We start from the raw sequence: 25,070 nt of genomic DNA, 5'->3' as shown, positions 1-25,070 counted from the left end.
GTTATTTTATGTTCATTGTCTCTGAGTTACCGTAACCCTAACTGTGTTCTTTTATCAGTGCTTTGTCATACAATTGTTATTTGTATTTTTGTGTGAGAGTATTTCTTTACATGGTATTAGAGCCTGGTACTCTCTGAGAAACCTAGGCCTTTAATCTGAAAGCTCTCCACAAGAAGCAAGAACAACAGTAGGTTCAAGTGACTTCGAACACATCAACACCAATTCAATCTCCAGAACAACCTATACCGAGAACTGAGCAAGATTGGAAAAAACAACTTGCTCCACAAAGTTCTGACATGGTCGAAGACACTTCTGACAACACAGAAGAAAGGCTATACAAGCTTTCCCCTCAAGAATATCATGTGATCATGGACTTTAGACGAAAGAAGATTGAGGAGCTCAATCGAAGGATTGCCCTTTAGGAGAAGCTACTCAATGAAGGTATGTATGAATTTCTCTCTTCAGATGTTACGCATAAATCTGATAATATTCTAGAACCGTCAAGACCTCCCTCAGGGATGGGCTCCCTTGTTGGAGAAAGAGATCCGGAGTATGTTCCATTCTTTCATCCTCTTCTGACCACTCCGATTCAAGATACTTTAGATTCGTCTTTTGTTCCTTCGTCTTTTACCTCTTTTTCTTTGCAATATATTGGTAGAAATCATGAGGAAGATAGAGTACAATCAATTCTTGTATGTTAACACACGTCATGGGGATTATAAGAAAAAGCCAAGTACCTCTTCTTCTAGCCTTCCATCTTTTCAGTTTATTTCTCAAAATCAGAATAAATTTGGTGTTCCTATTTCTACATTGCATGGTGCAACATTATCATCATCATTTCATTTTCAATTATTAAATGGTAAAAATGAACAAAATGCATCTGCACCTTTCACACCACAAATTCAAAACCCACCCATACCACTACATTTTTCCATTGCTTCCCCACTTCCCTTTACACCATTTACATTCCCCTATCAAACACCTCATGTGACACATCACACCGCGCCGAGGGGTTATGGAAACATAGGCACCGCCTTTAGGACCTCATCCTTTCCTCAGTCGGGGATCATTGCAACCTAGGTATCCCCCCAAGTCTCTCCCCAGTGTGGATCAGTTGATACCACAGCTTGCCTCTATAGCATTACCTAGTGGACCTCCTGGTCATTCTCCTCCCAGCCAAGCTTTGGACAAGGATTACGTATCCCAATGCCTCCACCTCCATTGGCACCTTAGGGAAACAGTCATGTTCCAGTGCCTCCACATCATTCGGCACTCACTGGACACTCCCAACCTATTTCTTCCTACCCACCTTTTTCCCCTCATTCTTCCTATCAGACACACCCATCACCACCGTCTTACCCTCCACCTCCATCTTATCCCACTTTCTTGACACCTCATGGTTCCACCTTATCTTCTGCCAAGCATGCTTTCAATGATAAGACTCGTTTTAATGGGTCAAACTTTACCACTTGGTCGAACTTCATGAGACATGTCCTTGACTCCCAGAACCTATGGAATCTTGTGCAAGGGTTGGAACCCCAACCCGATCCTCCACTTGTTACATACGAGGTTGTCCACTCATAGAAGGTTAGGAACGCCTCCACTATTGTCGAGCTGATGCAAGGCTTATTGCCTGAGTTTCATTCTCAGCTTCAACATTTTGACTTAGCGTTAAAATGATGGGCACACTTGACTGACCGCTATGCAGCTCGAGATAGGACCCGTCATATAAATCTTAGCCATGAGCTCCAACTCTTTAAAATCACTGACCGGAATGACTTGAAAGTTGGCTAAGTATCGGCGACTTCTTGCCTATTCCCGAATTCTCCACTACGAGGACTCCCAAGTCCTCTAATGATCAAGTCACGTTGTTTCTGAACAAACTTTCCAAGAAATACTTCAACTTTGTGAAAGGTGTAGTTTCAAAGCCTACCATATCTACTTTCTATGAATTTGAGTATTGGCTATTGCCTTACGCATGGTTGTTCAATCAATTTCATATAAACTTTTCCTCAGAGGGGACTCTTGTTGCTCATTCTCAAAAAGGGCAACAAGGGAAGGAAAAACAAAATCAAACCTCCACAAAATCCAAAACAAACTCAATCCGAGGAATCACAAGGAAACTCCTAGTCACAACTCAAACAAGGGTGGAAGAATGTTCCTAAAAATAATAGATATTGTCAACATTGTCAAAAGGCTAGTCATTTTGACGACGAGTATTGCTCAAAGGCCAGAGGCACAGCACCCAAATCTAAATCTCAGACCCCCGCCCCTCAATCAGGCAACCCCCAACAAGGGAGGCAAGGTGATGGCAAGGGGTAGTTTAAAGGTCAGACTCATACTGCCACCGCTCAACCATCTCAGTCGACAACATTCTCAACTTCAGAGAGATTGTCTGACTTGTCTGCAAAGGCCACATCATCTCCATAGAGACATTAGATACGAGTCTTGTCCACATCTGTGAGTTGTCTCCTGGCAAGGTTACCGCAGAGGCCCACTCGTCACAGCCAAGCACTTCGGCTCTTGTTTGGATTGTGGACAGTGGAGCTACACATCATATGACTCCTATAGAGAACATTTTCCGTACCTGAGTCCCTGCAGCCGGGCGGGTCCGCATAGAAAACTTCTTCTCGGTCAAGATTTAGGCTCAAGGTAGCATCAGTTTTGCCACTGACAAGGGTCCGGATCTGACTTCACTGGACAATGTATACCATGTCTCCCAGCTTGGGGTGAACTTGTTATCTGTTCAGTAGCTTTGCCAGTTGGGGCAAGCAATTTTCTTCACAACAATCATAGTTGAGATCCTTAACTCTGATTGATCGCGATGAGGCGCAGCCTAATGGCCTTTACCACATGACTCACTTTCTGACGGAGCCGACAGCCGAGGGCTCTGTGTTCCATAGCTCCCATGCATTAGCCACATCTCGGGAGCCTAGGAACAATGAGCGTCTTTGGCACTTTTGCTTAGGGCATCTTGGTTATGACTCTCTTTATGAGTTATTCCACCGTCACCTGGTTGAGGGCCTTCTCCGCCTGAAACTAGCTTGCGATTCTTGTAAAGCTTGTGAGCTCGAAAAGCAACATCGTACCCCATTCCCTCAACAATCCACACATCATGATGAGGAGCCTCTTAGATTGATTCATGTTGATCTTTGTGGGCCGACATCCGCTACCGCCTTGAATGCCATGCTATACTTCTTTTTGATAGTGGATGATCATTCTAGATACATACGGATGTACTTCCTCAAGCATAAGTGCGATGCCTTTACCTATTTCCCTGCTTGGGTGTTGTTGGTTCATAATGAGATTGGTCGTCGTGTTGGTTGCATCAAGAGTGATAGCTTCTACTCAAGCATGGGATCTCTCACCAGCTCACCTCTACTAACTCCCCCTCTCAGAATGGAATCGTAGAGCATAGTAACCGGAAAATCATGGAAATGCCACGCTCTATGTTGTTCGCAGCAGAGCTTCTTAAGCGCCTTTGGGTCAAAGCTGTTGACACTTCGGTGTACATCCTCAACCAGTGCCCGACTACGGCTCTACTTCAGAAGACCCCGTATGAGGCATTCTTTGGCTCTCGACCTGTCATTTTCCACTTCAGAGTCTTCGGTGTCATGTCTACACACACACGCCTAATGCTAAGATAGGAAAGCTCACTCCCCGAGCTGATCTCCTTATTTTTGTCAGATATTCCTCTGAAGCGAAAGCCTATCATTTATTCAATCCTCAAACAAACAAGGTGATCGTTAGGAGGGACGTCATTTTTTACGAGAGGGATATCATGGAGTCCTCTGCACAGGATTTTGATCCTATTCCTCGTTCCACATCATCGAAGATCGTGCCTACTGAGCCTGGTCTACTTTCCACTCTTGATATTCCTACAGTTTCTTCAATTACCACGCCCCCTCCATGAGACCCATTACCTCGCTCGTACCAGCAGACCATGCGGAATTCGGAGATCCTACGACCGGATTCTACTCCGGAGGGACCTAGAAGATCTACCCAATTTGCTCCTCATGCTCCATTTGCGTCACTATTTATAGCCGATTACATAGCACATTCTCAACCGGATACATGGCAGGAGGCTCGTCAACACCCTCAATGGCGAAAGGCCATGGAGGAGCTCAAGAGTATTGACCGAAATGAGACTTGGACATTGGTGGATTGTCCCAGCCATAAGAAAGTCAACCCAACAAAGTGGATTTTCAAGACCGAGCTAAAAGCTGATGGGACTTTAGATAAGTACAAGGCTCGCCTTGTCGTGCAAGGGTTTCAACAGAAGCATGGCGTTGATTATGAAGAAAACTTTGCTCCTACCGCGCGATTGGCATCTTTCCGGCTGCTTCTCGCGCTAGCCACTCACCACGGTTGGTTGATATATCAGATGGATATCAAGAGTGCCTTCTTGAATGGTTATTTGGAGAAGAAAATCTATGTGGAGCAGCCATCGGGCTATCCTTCAGGGAACCCGAGAAATAAGGTATTCCGCTTCTAGAAAGCTCTTTATGGGTGGAAGCAAGCACTGCAATATTGGTCCCATAGGATGGATGAGTTTTTACACACTCATGGATACCATTCTACCCGTTATGACCCGAAGTTATATGTTCGATCTATTGCAAAGGGGGTCAGCTATATCCTGCTATACATTGACAACTTACTCGCACAGGCTCAGATTCTACTGCCATAGCCACAAACCTTGGTTTGTTGTCTTATTTTTTGGGGATGGAGGTAGTTCATTCTAGGAAATGCATTTGTGTCACAGCAGAAGTATGCACTTCAGCTAGTGGAGCAGCACACTTCAGATCAGACAAGGCCTGTAGCCACGCCTCTTCATCCTACTATCCACTTGTCGAAGGATACACTGGGACAGCCCTTTGATGCACATACCTATCGCTCTATAGTAGAAAGACTTCTTTGGTTAATTCATACTAGGCCAAATTTAGCTTACTCGATTAGCATACTCAGTCAGTATTTCACAGCACCTAGAATGTCACATTGGATTGCTTGGCTTCGTGTGTTGCATTATTTACGATGTACTTATTCTTATGGCTTGACATATGGTTTTGGTTTATGTTTGCAGGGGTCCACGACACCTGGTATTCCCATGGCGGCTACCTCTTTACCTTGGGCACAGCTCCCATTTCTTTGTCAAGCCGTACGCAGGAGACGATGGCGGCCTCCACGGCCGAGGCTAAGTAGTGGGCTCTCTTTGATGGCACTACCGAGACCGAGGCCATCTACCTGAGCAGTTTACTAATTGCACTTCATTTCCCATGCGACTCTCCCACCGTTGTCTACTGCAACAACCAAAGTACCATTGCCCTTGCGAGCAATCCGATCATTATACCACGGACGCGGCATGTGGAAGCCCACTGCCATTTTTCCAGAGAGCAGGTTGAGCTAGGCACTATCCGCCTAGAGTTTGTACCCACATCCAACAATTTTGCACATATTTTGACCAAAGCGGTCAACCGGCCGAACTTCAATACCTGTTACCCAAGATCAGTTTGGATACACCCTCCTCTACTTCTTCAACTTGACGGGGAGAGGATGCTTCCCTCTTGCTTTCTCTTCCAGTTTAAGAGGGGACGGCTACTTCTCTTGATAGTGACAGTGATGATGCTTACAGTTTTTTAGACATTTATTCATTTAGTCTTTTGTATTGTATTATAGACATTTGTAACTTCATCCGCACTGTCAGGATGATATGATTGTAAAAGGGTGGTTGGGCAAGTGAACAATTCCCCTACGAGGATACTGTCCAAGTGGCACCGTTGAATTGCATCTTGGGTGCGCATGACATCTTGCATTACCCTTTGCATTACCCCATGCATTGGCATTCTGTTCATGTAAGCATGCATCTATGCCCATTTATCCCTTTTCGGTCTTTTGGAGTGGTCGACTCTGGATCCACCATATTCGTGGCGTTGCCCATGGCAATCTCCAAGGCAATTTTTCCTTAGCTTGCTTTGCTTGTCTTGCTTGCTTCACATATTTTCTATATCCGCACCTTAGCCTTATTCTTCTTCATCGACACCAAGTAATGGTAGGGATAGTGTGCTTGTTTTGTGAAGGTCTTGGGTCTGACCATCCTTTACCATTCTCCCGTTTGGGGCACGAATACTCAATAGGACGAAAAATGATTTGAACCCACACTTAATGCTAAACATATCAAATTCCCAAAACTAAAAAAAACTAAAAAAAACTAAAAACAAAAGAGAAGAAGTCCATAGAGTATTCCATCTGTCTTTGTAGGGCTTGGTAGACCACTGGGCAGCCGACATGCGTCCTTTGTCCAATGCCTTGTCCTCTCTGAGGTAATCACTTAGGCTCCCTTGGTAAGATAGCCATCGCCTCTATAGTCTTAGTAGGCCACTGGGAAGCCGACACGCACCCTTTGTCCAATGCTCTGGTTGCTTTGGGGTGGGACACCTTGGGATAAAAGATCTTTCTCGTAGCACCATTGTTGGGCCTAAGAGGGGGTGTTGAGCTAAAAGTGCATTAGCTTTACGTAAACAGTCCCAAAACTTGCATAATTAATGAAGAAACATAGTTTATTTAAAAGAAATGCAATCCTAAAGAGTTTTTGTGTCCCATAAGCACAAACCCACTTGGGAGGGCCCAAACTTTCTATAAATAAGTATGCTGCCCTCCATTCAGCCCTTAATCCCGATTTTGCAGATTTCAAGTGTTTCATTAGCTAATTAATGAAGAAACATAGTTTATTTAAAAGAAATGCAATCCTGGAGAGTTTCTGTGTCCCATAAGCATAAACCCACTTGGGAGGGCCCAAACTTTCTATAAATAAATACGCTGCCCTCCATTCAGCCCTTAATCTCGTTTTTGCAGATTTCAAGTGTTTCAGCTTGCTGCCACACCCCGTTCGCGGAGGACATCTCAAACAAAGCTGTTCAATGCTATCTACATCAATCGGTGCCTGATTTCCAGCCTTCTTCGCGCAGTTTGGAGCTGATCCCAGGCAGGCAACTGTTGTTCCTACACAGACCTGCTGCCGTACAGCCTGCTACGTCATCACAGCCCTGCATTTGCTTCCTGCACGCTGTCGCAAAGCTGTCCTGCCTGCGTTTGACAGTTTTCTCTCTCCTCCAGCTGTCACCAGCTCCTACAGGCTGTCACCAAGCTGTCCTGCCTGCGTTTGACGGATTTACTCTCTCCTTTGCTGTCGCCCAGCATCTCCAGCCTGCGTTTGGCTGTTTTCTCTCTCATCAGCCTAAGTTTACTGCATATTCTTTCTTCTAATTGCCGTCTGCATCAGATCCAGCTTCTCACTGCTGCGTTTGCTAGTGTTCGACATCCGCAGGCTGCCTTGCTACGATTCAAGATCCATTCAGAGTACAACATACTCTCCAGCTCATTACCCCTGCCCTGATCCTTGAGATACAAGAGTTCGAGGTTCAGTATTCATTCACTGCATAGTGTGTTTGCTGCATGAGCATTGTATATTCAGCAGTTATATCACTTCAGTTATTTTCTATGTTCATTGTCTCTGAGTTACCCTAACCCTAACTATGTTCTTTTATCAGTCTGTGCTTTGTTGTGCGATTAATATTTGTGTTTCTGTGTCAGAGTATTTCTTTACAAGTATTTGAGGGTGGGGAAAGGTGATGCTCATGCGAAGCCAAGGGTGGGGCAACAGTCGTTGTCTCTCAATGGAGTTGACTGCGGAGCTAAGATAATGAAAGGTGTCGAACAACCACTGTCTCATGAAGGAGCGAACTGTCAAGGGGATAGTATCCAACAATCACCATCTCTCAAGGGAGCAAATTGCAAAACCGCGGGTTGTCCAGGTGGCATTCCTGAAACCCTAGAAGAAGTAGAAGCAACCTCCGTAGCACATTGCACCGATCGCGACCTCTCTCAATGGAGCAAATTGCAAAACCGCAGGTTGTCCAGATGGCATTCCTAAAACCCTAGAATAAGTAGAAGCAACTTCAATAGCACATTGCAGCGTTCACGAGGAGGTCCTGGTGCTTGATGATCCTCCTTTTGCTTGATAGAGCTTAGTGCGCATCAAATGCATCTTATTGCCTTGAGCATAAAATTCTAAAAGCTAGTGCAGAATAAACTCTGTTATCTAGAAGAGAGAGATGGCACAACAAGTACCTAGGGGTGGACGCATATACCCCGGCGGTATAGGGAGTAAAGGTCCATGTTGGCAAGCATTGGTGGGAGCTCCAATGATGCCAAGAGAGACAATGGTACAACAATATCTCAGCCCATTCAGAAATTGGAACAAACAGTCAGAGAGGAGCAAGATATTTCTTGCTCTCTTGATACCTATATGTCTCTACAAGTATTACAAGTTTACACAATAGGTACCCATTATTTACAAGTCTACTTTGATCCCCATAGGTTTCCCATAACCCTTTCCAGGCCCTACAAGTGTTTGCAAGGTTTATGGTACCCAAGGAGTTCTTACAAGTCTAAACAAGGCATTTACAAGTAGTAGACAGGGTGCAAGAAACTTCTATACAGCAATGAAGATCTTATTATAGAAATTTCTCTATTGATCCATAATTGGAGCTTGATAGCTTGATATATAGAGGGGATATTCAACTCCATTTTGAATCAAAAATCTCATCGATCGGATATCGAGGGCTTAAGATATTTCAATCTTATTGACAGGAGGACAATCTATCTGTTTGCATGTGGAGAAGTCATAGCACCCGAGTGTCAACCTGTAAAGAGGGAGGGTGGAAAGGAGAGGAAGAGAAGGGTATCTATGTTTGCTGGTGATGCAACGAAAGGGGGAAAATCAATAGACGATGCCAAATCCATAACTAGTCTTTGCCTTGTTTGATGAAGAGGATCTTCGTGGCTCATTAAGCGCCTCTAGCTTTGACACCATATCAAAAGATGACCAAGAGACCAGAGAGACAGTAGGATTTGCGGGGAGAAACACAAAGTGTGTACAGCAACCACTAAGAGAGAAGAGAAACTCAAAAACACACAAGAACACGGTGATGATGCACTGAATCATGCTATGAGAAGAAAAGCCGATACAATGGAGCCGAGGCTCACAAGATGACTGCATTGTCCTATCTAGATGAGGTGGCAACACTTCAGGGAATTTACATAGTGAAGGAAGCGAAACGCAATCCTCTAGGCAGTAGGCTATCGAAGTAATCACTGGAAGGTGCAAGACAATTGTCAAGGGAGTAAACCGCAATCCTCTGATGCTGTCAGAGATGAGCAAGATGATCACCAACTATCAAGGGAGCGAACCACAATTCTCAGATACCAAGAAGATGGCATGGTTGCAAAACGCAAATGCCAAAGGCCACAACATTGCAAACACAAATGTGATCACTGACACTAGGTGTGATGGATTGTCGCCAGGGGCAAGAAAGCTGACACCAAGATTAAGGAGATGACATTAGGCAATGAGATGGCCTCCAAACTACAGAACGCAAATGCTAGGGTAATGCCAGGGTGATGGGAGCTAACACCTACTAGTGGAGAACCTTTGAATGTAGCAAACGCAAACTGCAAGATGATGCTAGCTAGTGGAGGCTCACATCAAGGTCATGAAAAACCGATGCTCATGTTACAGATGTTGACGCCAATCTAAAAGAGCTCCAAACACAAGACCTGAAGATGGAAACAAGGCACTTGAAAGAAAAGAGGAAGGGTGACTACGAACAGCGATGTCCTCCAATAAGGGATATGGGCAGTAGTGGTGTGGAGAGGGAAAAGTGTCGGAATAATGAAGGAAGAGGCGTGAAGAATAACTGAAGTAGGTGAAGAATGAATGAAGTGACGGCCTATTTATAGGCATAAGCTATCTAGGGTGGCATAACACTGAGTGGGCACCCACTGACGAAATGACCAAAATGAAGATACCAACCATTTTTTAGGCTGTTAGTGTGAAACCCCAAATGAAGTGTGTAAATTGAAAAGGTGGTTTCTCAACATCCTCCTCTAATCCAAATGCCTCCAGCTATCATAAATGACTAGCAAGTAAGCCTTCAATCTGATTTGCTCCTTGATCCAATTATGTCTGGTAAACCCTAATTTTTGCTCTAAATTAGGTTTAGAAACAGAAATTCTACAATTGCACCCCAATAAGTTGGAATTCAAGGCCTAGTACTTGAAATTCAACGACTAAAATTTGGAGATTTTAGAGAATTAAAATAAGCTAACCAGCACACATTAAGTTTGGGATAGAATTTGTCTTCCAAGGAGCAAATTGCTATCCATAGCAGCTAGAAAGTTTTCAATTTGCTATCCATATGAGCAAATTGGTTTGAAAACTTGCTAGCTACTATGGACAGCAAGATGTATTGAAGATTGAAGGAGATCAAGCTAGATCTCAGTGCACTTCAACCTTAAGCAATACAAGTTAAAGAAATACAGCAAGAAGCACCAGTTTCGAGGCCAAACAAGAACTCTATTGTCCCAGATTGATTGGTAACATTTGTATTTTAGTTTATGTGAATTTTATGGTTACTATATGCTGGTTTCAATATACTCTACTAGCAACACGACGATAAAGAGTTGTTGAAGACTATCAAATGACAAAGACAAGAAGCAATGCTAGGCAAGATCAATCATGGTGGTGTTGTGGGTTACGATAAAATGATGATGGTAACCATATACAAGCCTTTTCATAGGCTAAATGGTCTAAAACTGACTAGCTACTAAGGACCACCAGAAAGGCTACTACCCCTTCCTATATGCTGTCACCTGCACCAAAAGGACCTTTGGTTGCGGCCACCTACACTTTGAGGGCTCCAAACTGTTGTTGCCTGCCTAGCGGGTGCAAATCACATCAGCAACATCTCCTTACTCTCTAATAGCCTTCTCCTCTCTCACAATGGCTAGAAGCCATCAACCAGCCTCCAAAAACGTTTTTTCCACTTGCATGGGCAAGTCTTGCCAAGTGGAAGCCTCTTAATCCCATTTTTCAGCACTATCAACCTTATTGAATTAATTTTAAGAATATTAATTCTGAAAATTACTTTAATAAGTATATTAGTGCTCAAAAACTTAATTTCACAAAGTAATAATTAAATTTGCTAGGCCAATTTGTCCCCCAAGTACCCTTGATCAGTTTCATACCCTTAGACTAGCATTAATTAAAGCAATTAATGCCTAGCGTGTTGGGTGTAAAGGCCGTGTGTATATTACTTAATACATGTGAACTCACCCTTGCGGGTGTAAGTGTACCTATACCCTAAGTATAAATACATTCATTTATTCTTTTTGTGTATTCCACTGGTACACACTTATCGCTTGACTCTCACTCACTCACTCATTGTTCACTCAACCACTACAGCACCTCAATCAATGCATATACTCTATTTTACTTCCGCTCGTACTCTTCAAACTGGTATCAGAGCACAAGAATCGATGCACGTAGTCGTAACCTGCAGTCATTGGCAGTAGTGACTAGTACCAAGTGGCAGGTAGGCAACAACTGTGAGCATCAAGTGCAAGTCTGTGACGAGCTGTCCACAAATTTGACAGATTTTCGGCACCTGGCCTACAACAAACGAACATGCAACAAGGACCCAACTCAGGTAGGTCAAGCACGCAATAGGTGTAGGCGTGGCAGGCAAGTCAGGCAACAAGCGATAGGCATTGGCATGGCAAAAGGCAGAAGGTTAACTCGACGACTGGCGAGCAACCAGATTGCGCACATCAAATAGACGGTGACGGGCCAGGACTACAGGCAACACGTCAAGCAGCGGGCAACAGGCCAAAACAGTCAATGTTTTAACACTATTTTATTTATTTAATTTCTTGAAGAATCAGGTCTCTTATTTTACCAAGTGTTCACACGCACAAGCACAAAACACATATTTGTGTGAATTTACACTTGAAATTTGGGTCTTTTCCCAGATTTGGTGCCAGACACACATAACAATAACTATTGACCCATAAATTGCACACATTGGGTGCACATGCCTCAAAATTTTGAGGCTTTTCACATATAAGTGAAATTTTGCTCGATTGAGTCAATTTCAATGAAATTTGTGCATCTTGGACCCCAAATTTTGGGGCTTTTGCAGAATTTGTAAAATTTATGCAACATTTGACCATATTTGATGCTCGGGAAGATGTATTGATCCAATTGGGGTAGATTCACTACAAAAATTTTGGGGCTTTTCACATCGGTGATGTACATAGAGTCGATTTGAGCGTTGACAATGAAATTTCAAAAACAGATTCACTGCTAAGTGGGAGAAATTTAAACTTGGGATGTTTCAAATGTTGTAAAAGGGCAACTTCTCTTGACACATGTATTGCTGAATGCTCACTATGCAATCAAACAATGGTATATACAGTACTTGGGGTATTGCATTTGGGCAATATGGTGATGTATTACTAAAGTGGGAGCTGACATTCATGCAAATGTATTAGATTTGATTTGTGTACATGCTGTAATAAGTACTTGAGACTGAAATTGCAGTAAAACATCAGCTTCTTGGACATCTTGGAAGTACAAGTGTGTGTACTTGCTGTTACATACAACAACTTTGCTAATTGGCTGAAAATATTCAGCACTTTATTGCAGTTTTTATTGCTGAAGATGGCTCGCAGTGCATCTACATTTGACACAAAGAATCTCCTTGAGATTTGTAAATTTGATGGCAATGGCTTTGATCTTTGGAAAGATCATATGCAGGGTATACTCTTTCTGAAGGATTGTGATGATGCCTTGGCAAAACATAAGCATGTTGCTTTGTCAAATGAGGAACGTGCTAAAATGAATAAAAAGGCCATTACTTACATTAAAATGGCTGTCCAGATAATGACTTGCTTCATATCAAGGGACTTGTTACTGCCTATGCAGTTTGGGAGAAACTCAAGGCTATGTATGAGAATACAACTCTTATCAATCAAGTACATCTCATGCGAAAGTTGGTCAACCTGAAGCTTGATGAGTCTAAGCCTGCCTCAAAGCATTTGAATGCTTTCACTAGTATTTTGAGTCAGTTATAGGATACTAGCTTACTAGTTTTTCATCCTAAATTAAGGGCTATCTTCTTGCTCACGACTTTGCTCGATTCATGGGAAGCACTGGTTGTGTCATTGAGCAACAACCCCAACTTGACATTTGATGGTGTGCGTGGTTCTATTCTCAATGAGAAGATTAGACACAAAGCAAGTGGGGAAGATAGTGGATTAGCCTACAATGTAAGAGGACGAACTGAAAAGAGGTCAAATGGTGCAAATAAGAATAAAATTCGCAACAAAAGTAAGGAAAACAGCAAGATGTCACTTGTTATCAGTGTGGTCGCAAAGGGCATAAAAAGCCTAATTGCATGTGCTTTAAAAAGGACAAGAACGCAATAAGCAAGCTAATGCAAAAGACACAAAGAATGAAAAGGATGGCAGTTCTACTTCTAAAGAAACAGAAAAAGCAAATGTGGTATCTAGTGTTGTTATTGAGGAGCTAGAAGAAGATAAAGATGTTGATTTACTGGTTGCATCTTCAAATCCACATGCTATGACAGTGGAGGACATGTATATCACTAAAAGGGATGTGATAGATACTTTGTTGTCAACTCATGATGGTTTGTCACAATCATGGATTGTTGATAGCGGTGCTTCATTTCATGTAACTCCATCTTTGGAGTGCTTTTCTTCTTATGTAGAAGGTAATCTTGGAAAAGTATATCTAAGCAATAACCACGCACGTGATATTGAAGAAATGGCATCACTAAAAGATATGATAGATGCTTTGTTGTCAACTCACGATGGTTTATCACAATCATGGATTGTTGATAGCGGTGCTTCATTTCATGTAACTCCATCTTTGGAGTGCTTTTCTTCTTATGTAGAAGGTAAACTTGGAAAAGTCTATCTAAGCAATAACCATACATGTGATATTGAAGGAATGGACACTATACACCTAGCTCTTCAAAATGGTCAGGAATTGATCCTTCATGATGTTAGATATGTACCTAGCATCAAGAAGAGCTTACTTTCTGTTGGGCAGCTAGATAGCAAAAGTTACTTCACTACTTTTAGTAGTGGAATGTGGAAGATACAGAAAGGTTCTATACTAATCACTACAGGTGGTAAAAAGGGCACTCTATATTATCTCTACTGCAAGGCACTTCCTGGAAAGTTTGTTACAGTTGATGAAGTACAATCACACATTGAGTTATGTCACAAGCTTCTTGGATACATGAGCCAAAAGGGTTTGTTGGAGCATTCTTTACTTGGAAGAGTTAATGTGAAAAACTCAAAGCTTGACTTTTGTGATGATTGTGTTTTGGAAAAACATATAAAGAGTCCATATTCTCATGGAGCCTCTAAGGAGACATGTATCTTGATTTTAGCCCATTCTTATGTATGCACCATGCCAATAAAAACTCAAAGTGGTTTTTGTTATTTTGTCTCTTTTACTAATGACCATTCTAGAAAGCTATGGGTTTACTTGCTTAAGCAAAAACGCAAGGCATTGGACAGATTTAAAAAGTTTTATGCATTTGTTAGTACTCAAAAGGGTTTAAAATTAAAATGCATAATAACAGACAATGGGGGAGAGTATGTATCTAAAGAATTCAGTAAGTTTTGTGATGTCAATGGGATTAAACGAAAGCTTACAGCTTTTATAATTCATCATCTAATGGTGTGGCTGAGCAAATGAATTGCACGTTATGTGAGAAGATTCGGTGCATGCTGTCCACAGCTAATCTCCCGCAATTGTTTTGGGAAGAGGCACTTAAAACCGTAGTGCATATTTGCAACCGATCTTCACATCGTGCACTTGAAAGTGGCATCCTTGAAGAGGTTTGGTTTGGCAAACTTGATTCATATGACCACTTAAGGGTCTTTGGCTGCGAATGCTATATACATGTACTTGTTGATAGCAGAACCAAACTTGACATGAAATCTCATAGAGGCATCTTCATGGATTATGGAGATGAAGGTGAAATGGGCTATAGAGTTTGGATTCCAAGCATGAAAAAGGTGCTACACAATCGAGATCTGGTATCTAATGAGTCAAAGCCGCTAAAAAATGTCACATCTAATGACTTAGACAAAAAGAAAGTGAAATTTCAGCATGGTCAGCCACTTAAACAGCCATCAACCCCAGAAAATTCAGCTCCATTTGATGCTGGTTATGATAACCAACGTATCATCATTGAGCCAGATGAAAATGGGTAGCAAGGGGATCCTGAAAACCAGCTTGGACAACAAAATCACCATGCTGAAAATGAATTACAGCAACCTGAAAATGTATTACAACAACTTGAACATTCAGTTCAGCAACCAAATAATTTGGTTACAATGCAAAAAGTAAGGGGTACCGCTTGTACCAACCCTCCACTATCAAGAATTTATGTTCATAGAGATATCATATTCACTGAACATGTTGGCCAGCCCTTCATGGACTGCAAAAATCAGCCCAATGTGGAGCCTATGGATATGTCCAACACCTGCCAACACCTTGTTACCGTTGCTTCAGCAAAGTGCACCCAAATTTGGTCAATTTCAACAACCTATTGAAGGTTTACAGCAGCAAACACATGTTGAACAACAGCCTGATTTTCAACTTATTGATCAAGGCATTGTGGATGATGAAGTCATATTCACTAAACATGTTGGCCAGCCCTTCATGGTTTGCAAAAATCAGCCCAATGTGGGGCCTCTAGATATGTCCAACACCTTCTTACCCTTGCCTTAGCAAAGTGCACCCAAATTTGGTCAATTTCAACAACCTATTGAAGGTTTACAGCAGCAAACACATGTGAACAACAGCCTGATTTTCAACTTATCAAGGCATTGTGGATGATGAAGTTGCCTACAAGAGAGCTACTATTTGGGAAGCTAAAATCATCCCTAGATGGCTGTTGGATTCAATACAAGACAACAAAAGATCCATTCCATTCCCGCTAGAACTAGAGCAACGACTCGCCATGCGTAAGGTAACTTGGTTACACAAGCACTTGTAGCTATTGCATGCAACGAGGACCCTATTTCGTTACATGATGCTTTAGAGAATAATCATTGGATGATAGATATGCAATCAAGAATGGATTCTATTCATAAAAATGGCACTTGGAAGTTACATGACTTGACTAATGGTAACCGTGCTATAGGCACAAAGTGGGTCTACAAATTGAAACGCAAATTAGATGGTAGCGTTGATCGCTACAAGACACATCTTGTTGCCAAAGGGTATGCCCAACAACATGGGATTGACTATGATGAGACATTAGCACCCACTTCATGTATGACCACTATTTGAAGTGTCATTGCTTCGCTTGCCCATTTTGATTGGCATGTGCATCATTTGGTTGTAAAAGTATAATTTTCTAAATGGTGATCTTCATTATGCCACATGTATACCAAGTTGGCTCACATATGAATAGCTTGTTCTATTCTTCCTCATCCTTTAAATACACCTTTTTACGGTTAGGGTTTTCCACCTCCCTCTTGGGCATCCAACCCTCTTTTTGATCCAATGACCACTCACCACTTATTGCATGCTTTTCCTATGGTAAGAATAGAATAGAACCTCTTTGGTTGTTCCTCTTCAGGAGTCTACATTAATATCAAAAACTACACGAGATCAAGCCCAACTTGTAGATTTTCATGGTATCAAACGTAATTGCTTCATGATTTAATTGTGCAAATGCTTTGTGCACATAGCAACAATGATCTTTGAATTGTCATGGCACAATACGAAAAATGTGCTCCATTTGTGCCAAGATGTTAGGCTCCATCATTGCTTCTTGAGATTAACAATAGATTGTAGCCATATAGTTAGTTACTACCTTTATTCAAACAAGCTTAGATAGCAAAGTGTGCCGATTGCATAAGGCCCTCTATGGTTTGAAGCAAGCACCTAGGGCATGGTACAAAAAGACACATGTATATTTTATGGCTCTTAACTTCAATAATTCACATACTAAAAGCACACTATATGTTTGCAAAGATAGGGATAACCTCTTGATTCTCATTCTTTATATGGATGATATGTTGTTGATTGGACCTCATGAAACACAAATTGCAGCCTTAAAGGCTGAATTGCAGCACGCTTTTGATGTCATAGATCTTAGCCAATTGTACTACTATCTTGGCATACAGTTAGATAGAGATAACCTCTTGATTCCCATTCTTTATATGGATGATATGTTGTTGATTGGACCTCATGAAACACAAATTGCAGCCTTAAAGGCTGAATTGCAGCAAGCCTTTGATGTCATAGATCTTAGCCAATTGCACTACTATCTTGGCATACAGTTTACTATAGTTAAGGGGAGCAATCTTTTGCAACAATCTAGGTACATTGGGTGGCTCCTTGAGCATTTTCAAATGCAAGATTGCAAGCCTATCTCTACTCCAGTTAAGACAAGTCACAAGTTTACACTTGCTCAAATGCCTTTTGGTAGATCTCGGTGGAGGACAGCAATCACCCACTGCTATCTAAACTGACGATCAAAGTGCCATGGTAGTTGCAAGGAATCAATATTTCATGCTCCCACTAAGCACATTAAGGTGCATTATCATTGTCAGAGAGAGGCTCAATGCAAGGGAGATTGACTTGGTTTATGTCCCTACACAAAACAACTTGGTAGATGTGTTTACAAAAGCTGTCTCTAGAAAGAAGTTTGAAGCCTTTCACAAGGCTCTAGGCTTGATACCATTTGGGGATTGATTTGCCTATTCCTTGTATATGTTCACATCATTTACTTGAGGGGGATTGGTTACACTTATCCTGTTCCTCCATAGTTTTGGTATAAATGCTCCCTTATCCACAGGCACTTTTTACCTTCTAGTTGAAAAAGGGTTTTTTTTCCCGTGTGAACACCTATCAATGGGTGTGGTACTTAGTACCTTAGGGATTGTACTTTCATAATCATTCTCACATAGTGGATGTGACCTTTCAACACTCTCCTATCTTGCTATACACTTATTCACTATGAGTGTGTGTGTTTGTGCATGTTGCTATCCTAACCTAAAAGAGATTTAATGTGTAATGCATCTATTTTAGCTTAACAATACATCACCTTTGCAACAATGGTAGGCTCTTCAGCAACCCATCCTCAATCTGCCGATGCCTTGGTTTCTTTGGGGTGGGACCTCTCAAGAGTCAAGTATAAGATAAGAGGTTGAGGACGTGACTTATTGTCTTGGGTGCACAATCTTTTCAGCCCTAAGAGGGGATTTCGTGCCAAGAGCCCCAAAAGCACAAGTCTGCCTTCTTGAATGGCGTCCTCTAGGAGGAGATTTATGTTTCTCAACCTCTAGGTTTTCTTATGCAAGGGAATGACCATGTCTACAAATTGCAAAATGCCCTCTATAGCCCGAAGCAAACTCCTCATGCTTGGTATCAAAGGATTGATTGATTCTTTCTACATAGTGGTTTCCATCGATCAGCTCATGACCCCAACCTATACTTCAAGGTTGAGGGTAACAAGTGTATTTTACTCATCTCGTACGTGGATGATCTTAATATTACAAGGAGCTCTACACAAGAGGTTGATCATATTCCATGCAAACTAAAAGAGCCAGTACCCTGACCAACCATAGCATGAAACATAGATGTACCACCAAAGTATCCCAAATGTCCCACATTTGGATGCATTCCTTGCTGTCCAAAAGGCATAGTATCTGCATTTCCAAGATTGCCATGTATTTTCTGTCCTTGTCTCAGAGCAAACATTTCCATGTGTGCATTCAATGCATCAATGCATTTAGAGGTGGTGCCACATCCACCTTTACTCGTATACGTTTTCCCGAAGCATTTGAAGGTGCCTTCCCTTCTTATCCTTGCTGCCCACCTTTGGGGACTGCATGAACTTAGCAAAAACGTGGGTCTTTAGTACTAACAAACTACCCACTACTGCAATAAATTGTGCCTTGAATTGAGCACCTAAGTCTTCTTCTTCTTGCTGATTTTCAACATTATGTGGCATTGAAGTTCCAACTTCATGACCAAGATCAACATTTTCAATATGCTACCCAACTTGAAAGCCCATTCCAAGATTGGCCCTTGCCTTATTTCTACTGCCTTGAGACTCTTTTAAAAGTGATGCATCATTAAAGTGAAACTCTTCACTATCAAATGAAGACATATTGAATTTTTGTCATAGCTAAATATTGCAATCAAATGCCCCAAGCCCACCTTCTCGAAAGAATCAATGTTGTTAGAATGATGTGAACCAATGGAAACAAAGAGATAGAGTTGTTGTAAACACAAACAACTAAACAGAAGAACAGGAACACATGAAGTCAAAGATAAGGAGCTCGAGAAACAGAATCCGTATACCAAAACACAAGTGTGTTCAAAGGCATGGACTATGGACCACTAGTAAACTGCTCCTAGTCCCCTTCTATCTAGCATGATAATTGTACAAGGAGGAATGATGAATTAGATAGAGAGGTGGCCAATAAATAGGCTAAAATAATACATCAAAATTATCAAGTAGGCTGGTATCAAAAAAGACCAATAAAACAAGTCGGCCTACTAATGAAATGTGTCATCTCAAAAATGCAATGCACTAATTGTGGGCCTAGAGAGAAATGATATATACATCCCTAACACCCTCTCTTGCATCATGGGTGATAAGTAAAATAAATTAAAATATGTTAAGTACACCCACCATAGTACATAAACCAATGACAATCACATAGAACCATGGTTATCCAAGCATGACCACAAAGAATAGAAATAGTTGAATCTTGATGCCTCTCAAAAACCAACTATCTGAAAAGTATTATCATGACCATGGATTCTCCACCTTTAGCCTGGCTGCCATGTCCCCTAATGTGAGAATAAACTATGAGCAAAGAATGCTCTCCATCTCACCTCCCATGATGAGCCCAAAAGGCAAACCAGCTCCGAGATTTGAATCTATCAAAACTTCACCCATACCTATAGAAAGCCATGCTCAAGGTCCACCACATCTACATATGGATGGGACTTGCATACCCCACCACCGTTATCTGCTCACAAGGATGGCAGCATCACTAGGGCTAGAAACACAGTTTTGGGGCGATTGCAAAGTCAAAATCCAAGGATGGTGAAGAGTCAAAGGAGTCTTTGCTCTTCTTCTTCTCCTTCTCATTTTGTTTCCATAACACCAATAGCTTCTTGCTTTCCTTATGGAGGTCCCCTTCCTACCACAATGTTAGCACTAACCCTTCTTCTTCTACATATCATCCCTGTCTAAAAGAGTCAAAGCACTCGAAGGGTGGCCAACAAAACAAGATGGAAATCCCCCCTATATTCATAAGGCACATGCGCAAGTAGCAGAAATGGCATGTTGGAAACTAAGGGATGAACTCAATCTCTGAGCTCATGAGGCATCAGCAACACAACCAAACTCCAAAGACAATTTGTAAAACACAATTCCCACATGATGGGATTCTGGAAGAGCTCACCGCATGTTGTGAAGCTGATTCTACATTTCTATCACTTGGAGATGAATGACTAAACCATATCAATCGCCTCAAATCGGATATTCCACAATTGACTGTAAAAGATAATAGCTCTCATGGTCAATGGATCCTCATACATAAATTGGAGCTTCTCCCACACCTCAAGAGATGTCCTACAAGAGGTGACCACCAAAATAGGACTTCCTTAGAGATGCATCGAAGAAGCATTAAATATGCTTTGGTCTCTTGGTTGTCCTAATCAAGGATTGCTTCCTCATTATTGGCTTTATCCCACTCGGATGGAAGAGAAGAGGGTTTTCGAGTATGCAAGGCATAACCTAAAAAACAATATACCAAAGTCACTTCTACACAAACCATGCCTACATCACCACACTCCAATTTACATAGTCAAGACCTTTAAGCTTGCTATCAATGTTGCAATGTGGAGGAGCCACTGAAAGATGGTATGTAGAGAAGATAACTAGGGGGTCTTAGAGAGAAGACATGGGACATTTACGATTAATAAGCCCAATACCAAGAGTTCAATAATTCAAGCAAGAAAGAGAGATAAGACAGAGGAACAGAATGTGAAGTGACTATAGTAAACAGAGGTACGAACTCAAACATGTGTGAACCTTCCCTTGAATGTGTAAATCGAGCTGAAACCACAGAGAGGAGGAAAAAACAGGCTATCCAAGTTGACGCCTGCAAAAAATAAAATAAAAGTGAAAATTGACTGTATAGAAGATGAAAACATCAGCAGTGAGTCAAAATGATGGCTAGGTAGAGCAAAACACAAGCTGAAGCAATGAAAACACATGGTCCAGCACTGGAAAACACAGTTAGACAGGTCGCCCAGCAGTTTTACATTGCTGCCTACTGTCAAATTATGCACCCAAGTCAACCAGATTAGGACAACAATAAACGCAAGGTTTGCACCAGTCGGGAAGAGCCATTGTACCTGAAACACCAATCAAAAACAAAGGACAGCACCAAGATCAAGGTTAAACAACAGAAGCAAAGAGATACAGCTGCTGTAAACACAAAAAACTGAACAGAAGAATAAGAACAGTTAAACTCAAAGATAAAGAACTTGGGAAACGGAATCCATATACCAAGACACAAGTGTGTACAATGGCTGTGGGCAACCAACATAGTGCTCTCAATCTCCCTCTCTCTAGTAAGATCTAATATGCATGTATAAATGATGAATGAGATAAAGGAGAGGCAACCTATTAATGTAAGATGGTTAGCCAACATCAGAAAGCCCAATAAAATAAGTCAACCAGATGATAAAATATGCCACCTCAAAAATGCAATACACATCCGAACAGCCATGATATATACATTGCTAATAGATGTATCCTGCCCATGGAACATGAAACAGCATTTCACCACTTTGGGCTAAATTGCCCTAAAGAAATTGAGATGAGCCAACACTGATTGGCCTTGCCCGTTTCAAACTTGGAATCAGCAATTCCCAATCAGCAACACTTTAGCTCCAAAGTGAGGCTTGAATCTTCAATTTTCATCACCAGATTCGACACACATTTGACACACCATCAGAGAAGAAGCATGAGAGAGAAAAATCTGATTTCCATCCCCTAAATTCAACCTAAAAAGCAGTTTTCACTTCCAATCAATGTCAGCTACTCCTAGGAAGTGTCACACTATTGTCGCCTGCTGTATATCTCTCTTCAACATTGTGGGAAGCCCTAATATCAGCAGCCATGCTCTATTTCCAGCTCTAAAAAGTACAGCCAATCAGGTTTCCCTGCTATCTTGATGGTCCTCCTGCTGTCTCTCAGCCCAAAACTCAATTTTCCACCCTCACAGATGCCCCTGAACTCACAGGAACTTGCATAGCTCCTAAACTTAGCTGACTCCCAAGTGACAAACCTGCCCATGCAAACTCAACCGCTAGACTTGATTTACAGCTAATTCAATAAATACATAGCCCCTGCCCAAACTTTGCTAAAGGAAGAGTCAATGATGCCATGAGTCAGCAAGTTGAGTGTGCTGTACTCAAACGGATCCTAATGAAGAGTTGGAGTACAATCTGGAAGTACTATGAAGATGATGAAGGAGGTCTACGTTGACTGGACTGAACAGTCAGGAGCAGCACAACTATGTTTTGGAGGGCAGGATGCTCTTTCGTTTTCTCTTCTTTTTTTTTTGGGTGTGTTTTTGTGGAGATGGCTGTCTGACAGCCTACAAGCTCACAACAGCAGCATAGCTGTCTAGAGCAGCAGCATGGCGATCTAGAGCAGTCGCTGGGCACTAGAGGGGCTGGAAACTGTGTGTTTAGACACCCAGCAGCGGTGTATGCACTGAAGCAGTAGTGCGTGTCATCTGGAGCCACCAAAGGAGGCAGCTGCAGCTGTATTTTGGCAGCATACGAGCCGTGGCAGTAGAAGCAATGATGTGGCAGCAGCTGGAAGGGCTAGAGCATCAAAGCAGGCTGCCAGAGCTGCATTTTTAGGTGAACAACGGCGTAGCAAGTCTGGAAAAGACAAGGGCAATAAGGTTACCAGCAATGAAAGTTGGGGATGACAGGATGAAGAGTGGCTCCCCCTGCTCCCCTTGAATAAGATTGGGCAGATAGTCTGAAGACCCCACAATAGCTTTTTGAGCTTTGCCTTTTGGGGCTATACAAAAACCATGAAGATTGGCCAATAGTTGAGGAACCTACTTTTTTGTAGTTTAACAATGGACAGTGGCAACAAGGCATGAATGTGCATGAGAATTTCGCAATTCAATCTACTTAACAGCAAACAGCACATTGTACAGACTATGTTGTGACCCAGCACTTCCAGATAGCTCCTCATTCTGATGGATGTATAATAGCTGCTTCTATTCCAAAGGACCCTTCCATTCAATCAGTGCTGGTGACAGATGTGGACCAGCACTTAAAGATCCATCCGCAGACTTGATGAACACAAAAAAAACAATTTCCTTATGTTATGAATAGCCTTGTCCTCGAGAAACCCCTGCCGTACAAAACTACAAAATACTATAATGACTATGGATCAAAGCATAAATGAGCAACCTTGTCATTCCATTGGCTCTTGCCGCGAAACTTTAAACTTTAATCCTGCAATTCTTTTGTTCGGGTTTGCATCAGTTTGGACGGATATACTCTGCTAACACGTTCCTACGGTTGTACTATCGACCTAAAGCTCATGAAATTCCATTGTCGATGGATGTGCTTACACACTAATCTTGTTCGAATGCAGAGTAAAGGTTTTCAATACATCTCCTGGTCTGTCGATGTTAATGGTGCTGATTTCATAGACAGGCTCCTTCAAATCGGCCCGACCCTCCCCCCCGGAGCTCCCTTTTACATACTTCATGACTTGCGTAACAGCAAGAACCTCGATAAAAGTCACGGATATTTGGTGAATTGAGAGCTAGTGAGATACGATTCTAAGAATGCAATCAAGAAAATAAACGAACGGAAGGTAGCTACGATTGAAGTACTACTTGCCTTCCAAGCCAATAATAAAAGGAACGTCTCGAGGCCCCAAGCGCCGCGGTCGACGTAATCCCCGTTGAAGACGAACATGCGAGAGGAGGAAGGAGGGCCAGTCAGACGGAGAAGGTGGAGAAGATCGTGAAATTGTCCGTGGAGATCACCCACTAGCACCGCCGAGGACACGGAGCAGTCGTCGTCCACCTGCAGCGACAGGCAGTTGGGCTCGCGATGGAGGAGCCTGGAGGCGCATGCGATGAGAGCGTCCGCCACTGACAGCGGCAGTAAGGAAGGCAGCTGCGACGGGGGAAGGTTGTGCGACGCCCACTCCAGACTGGCCGCCAACGACGCTATCCAGCCCTCCGTCACAGCCCCCTCCCCAGGCCATTCCACCGCTGCAGCTGCAGCGGCGCCTGACGTCGCCGCCATAGTCAACAGAAATAAATGACCGAATGAGAGAGAGAGAGAGAGAGAGAGAAAAAAAAGGAAGGGAACGACTACGATAACAACGGACCTGTTTCCACCACCACGAAAGTTCCCCAACCAGTGTGGGGAATCCATCGGGTCTGGGCTGGCAGGTGCAAAGCCACGGTCACACAGAAAAGAGCATGTTCAAGAACATTGGAATCTGTGCCGACCAATACCAAAAATCAAGAATCAATAATAAATTTTCCAAAGGTTACACGTGCCAGCTGGTTGCAAATCCCAAACCTCTTTGCACAACGCCGAACCTGTTCCCACCAGCCTGAGGTTCGTAACCAGTTGCAAACTCCTTGTTGAACCGTCGGAGTACAACGCTCTAAGACCTTGAACCTTGAACTTCTTTCCACCTTTGGTTGTAATATCTCCATCCGCTAACTATTTACTCCCCCTCTCCCAATCAACGCCGCCAGGGTGGCGAAGGAAAGGGGAGCTATAGTCGATGAAGATGAAGTGCGAGAGCAAGACGGCGGAGCTACAGTTGGCGATTATGTTGAGGACGTTAAAGAAGATGAGGGCGACAATGGAATCAATGGGGGGGAGGGGCACATGTGTGTCACCTCACCGCTCCCCCCCCCCCAATCCCCAATCGCAATAAAGGAGAAGAGCCAGGACGATACAGGAATGAGAGAGAGAGAGAGGGAGACAGGGAGAGAAGAAGAAGAAGAAGAAGAAGAAGAAGAAGAGAAGAAGAGGGAGAGAAAAAGGAGAGAAGAAGAGCATTGAGGGTGCCTCAATAGGCCGGGAA

General features: G+C 42.5%; 1 protein-coding gene across 3 annotated transcripts in view; it reads right to left on the bottom strand.

Annotated features, from left to right (window-relative positions):
* The window catches only part of PP7 (serine/threonine phosphatase 7), a 78,258-nt gene extending 53,927 nt beyond the window's left edge, over window positions 1-24,331 (bottom strand). Inside the window, exon 1 of one of the 3 annotated variants that reach the window (XM_087699891.1) lies at window positions 23,858-24,331. In XM_087699891.1, the coding sequence (XP_087556017.1) occupies window positions 23,858-24,271 (414 nt within the window). In that variant the 5' untranslated portion in view covers window positions 24,272-24,331. The remainder of the gene's footprint in view (window positions 1-23,857) is intronic. The other 2 variants (XM_087699882.1, XM_087699874.1) reach the window with 2 other exon arrangements.
* Between the last annotated feature and the right edge of the window lie 739 nt (window positions 24,332-25,070).

This window comes from Lygodium microphyllum, chromosome 2, assembly GCF_053477565.2.
Source record: "Lygodium microphyllum isolate KBCC chromosome 2, Lygodium_microphyllum_v1.1.10, whole genome shotgun sequence".
In the NCBI taxonomy this organism is placed as follows: Eukaryota; Viridiplantae; Streptophyta; class Polypodiopsida; order Schizaeales; family Lygodiaceae; genus Lygodium; species Lygodium microphyllum.
This window is presented reverse-complemented; position numbering and strand designations above follow the sequence as displayed.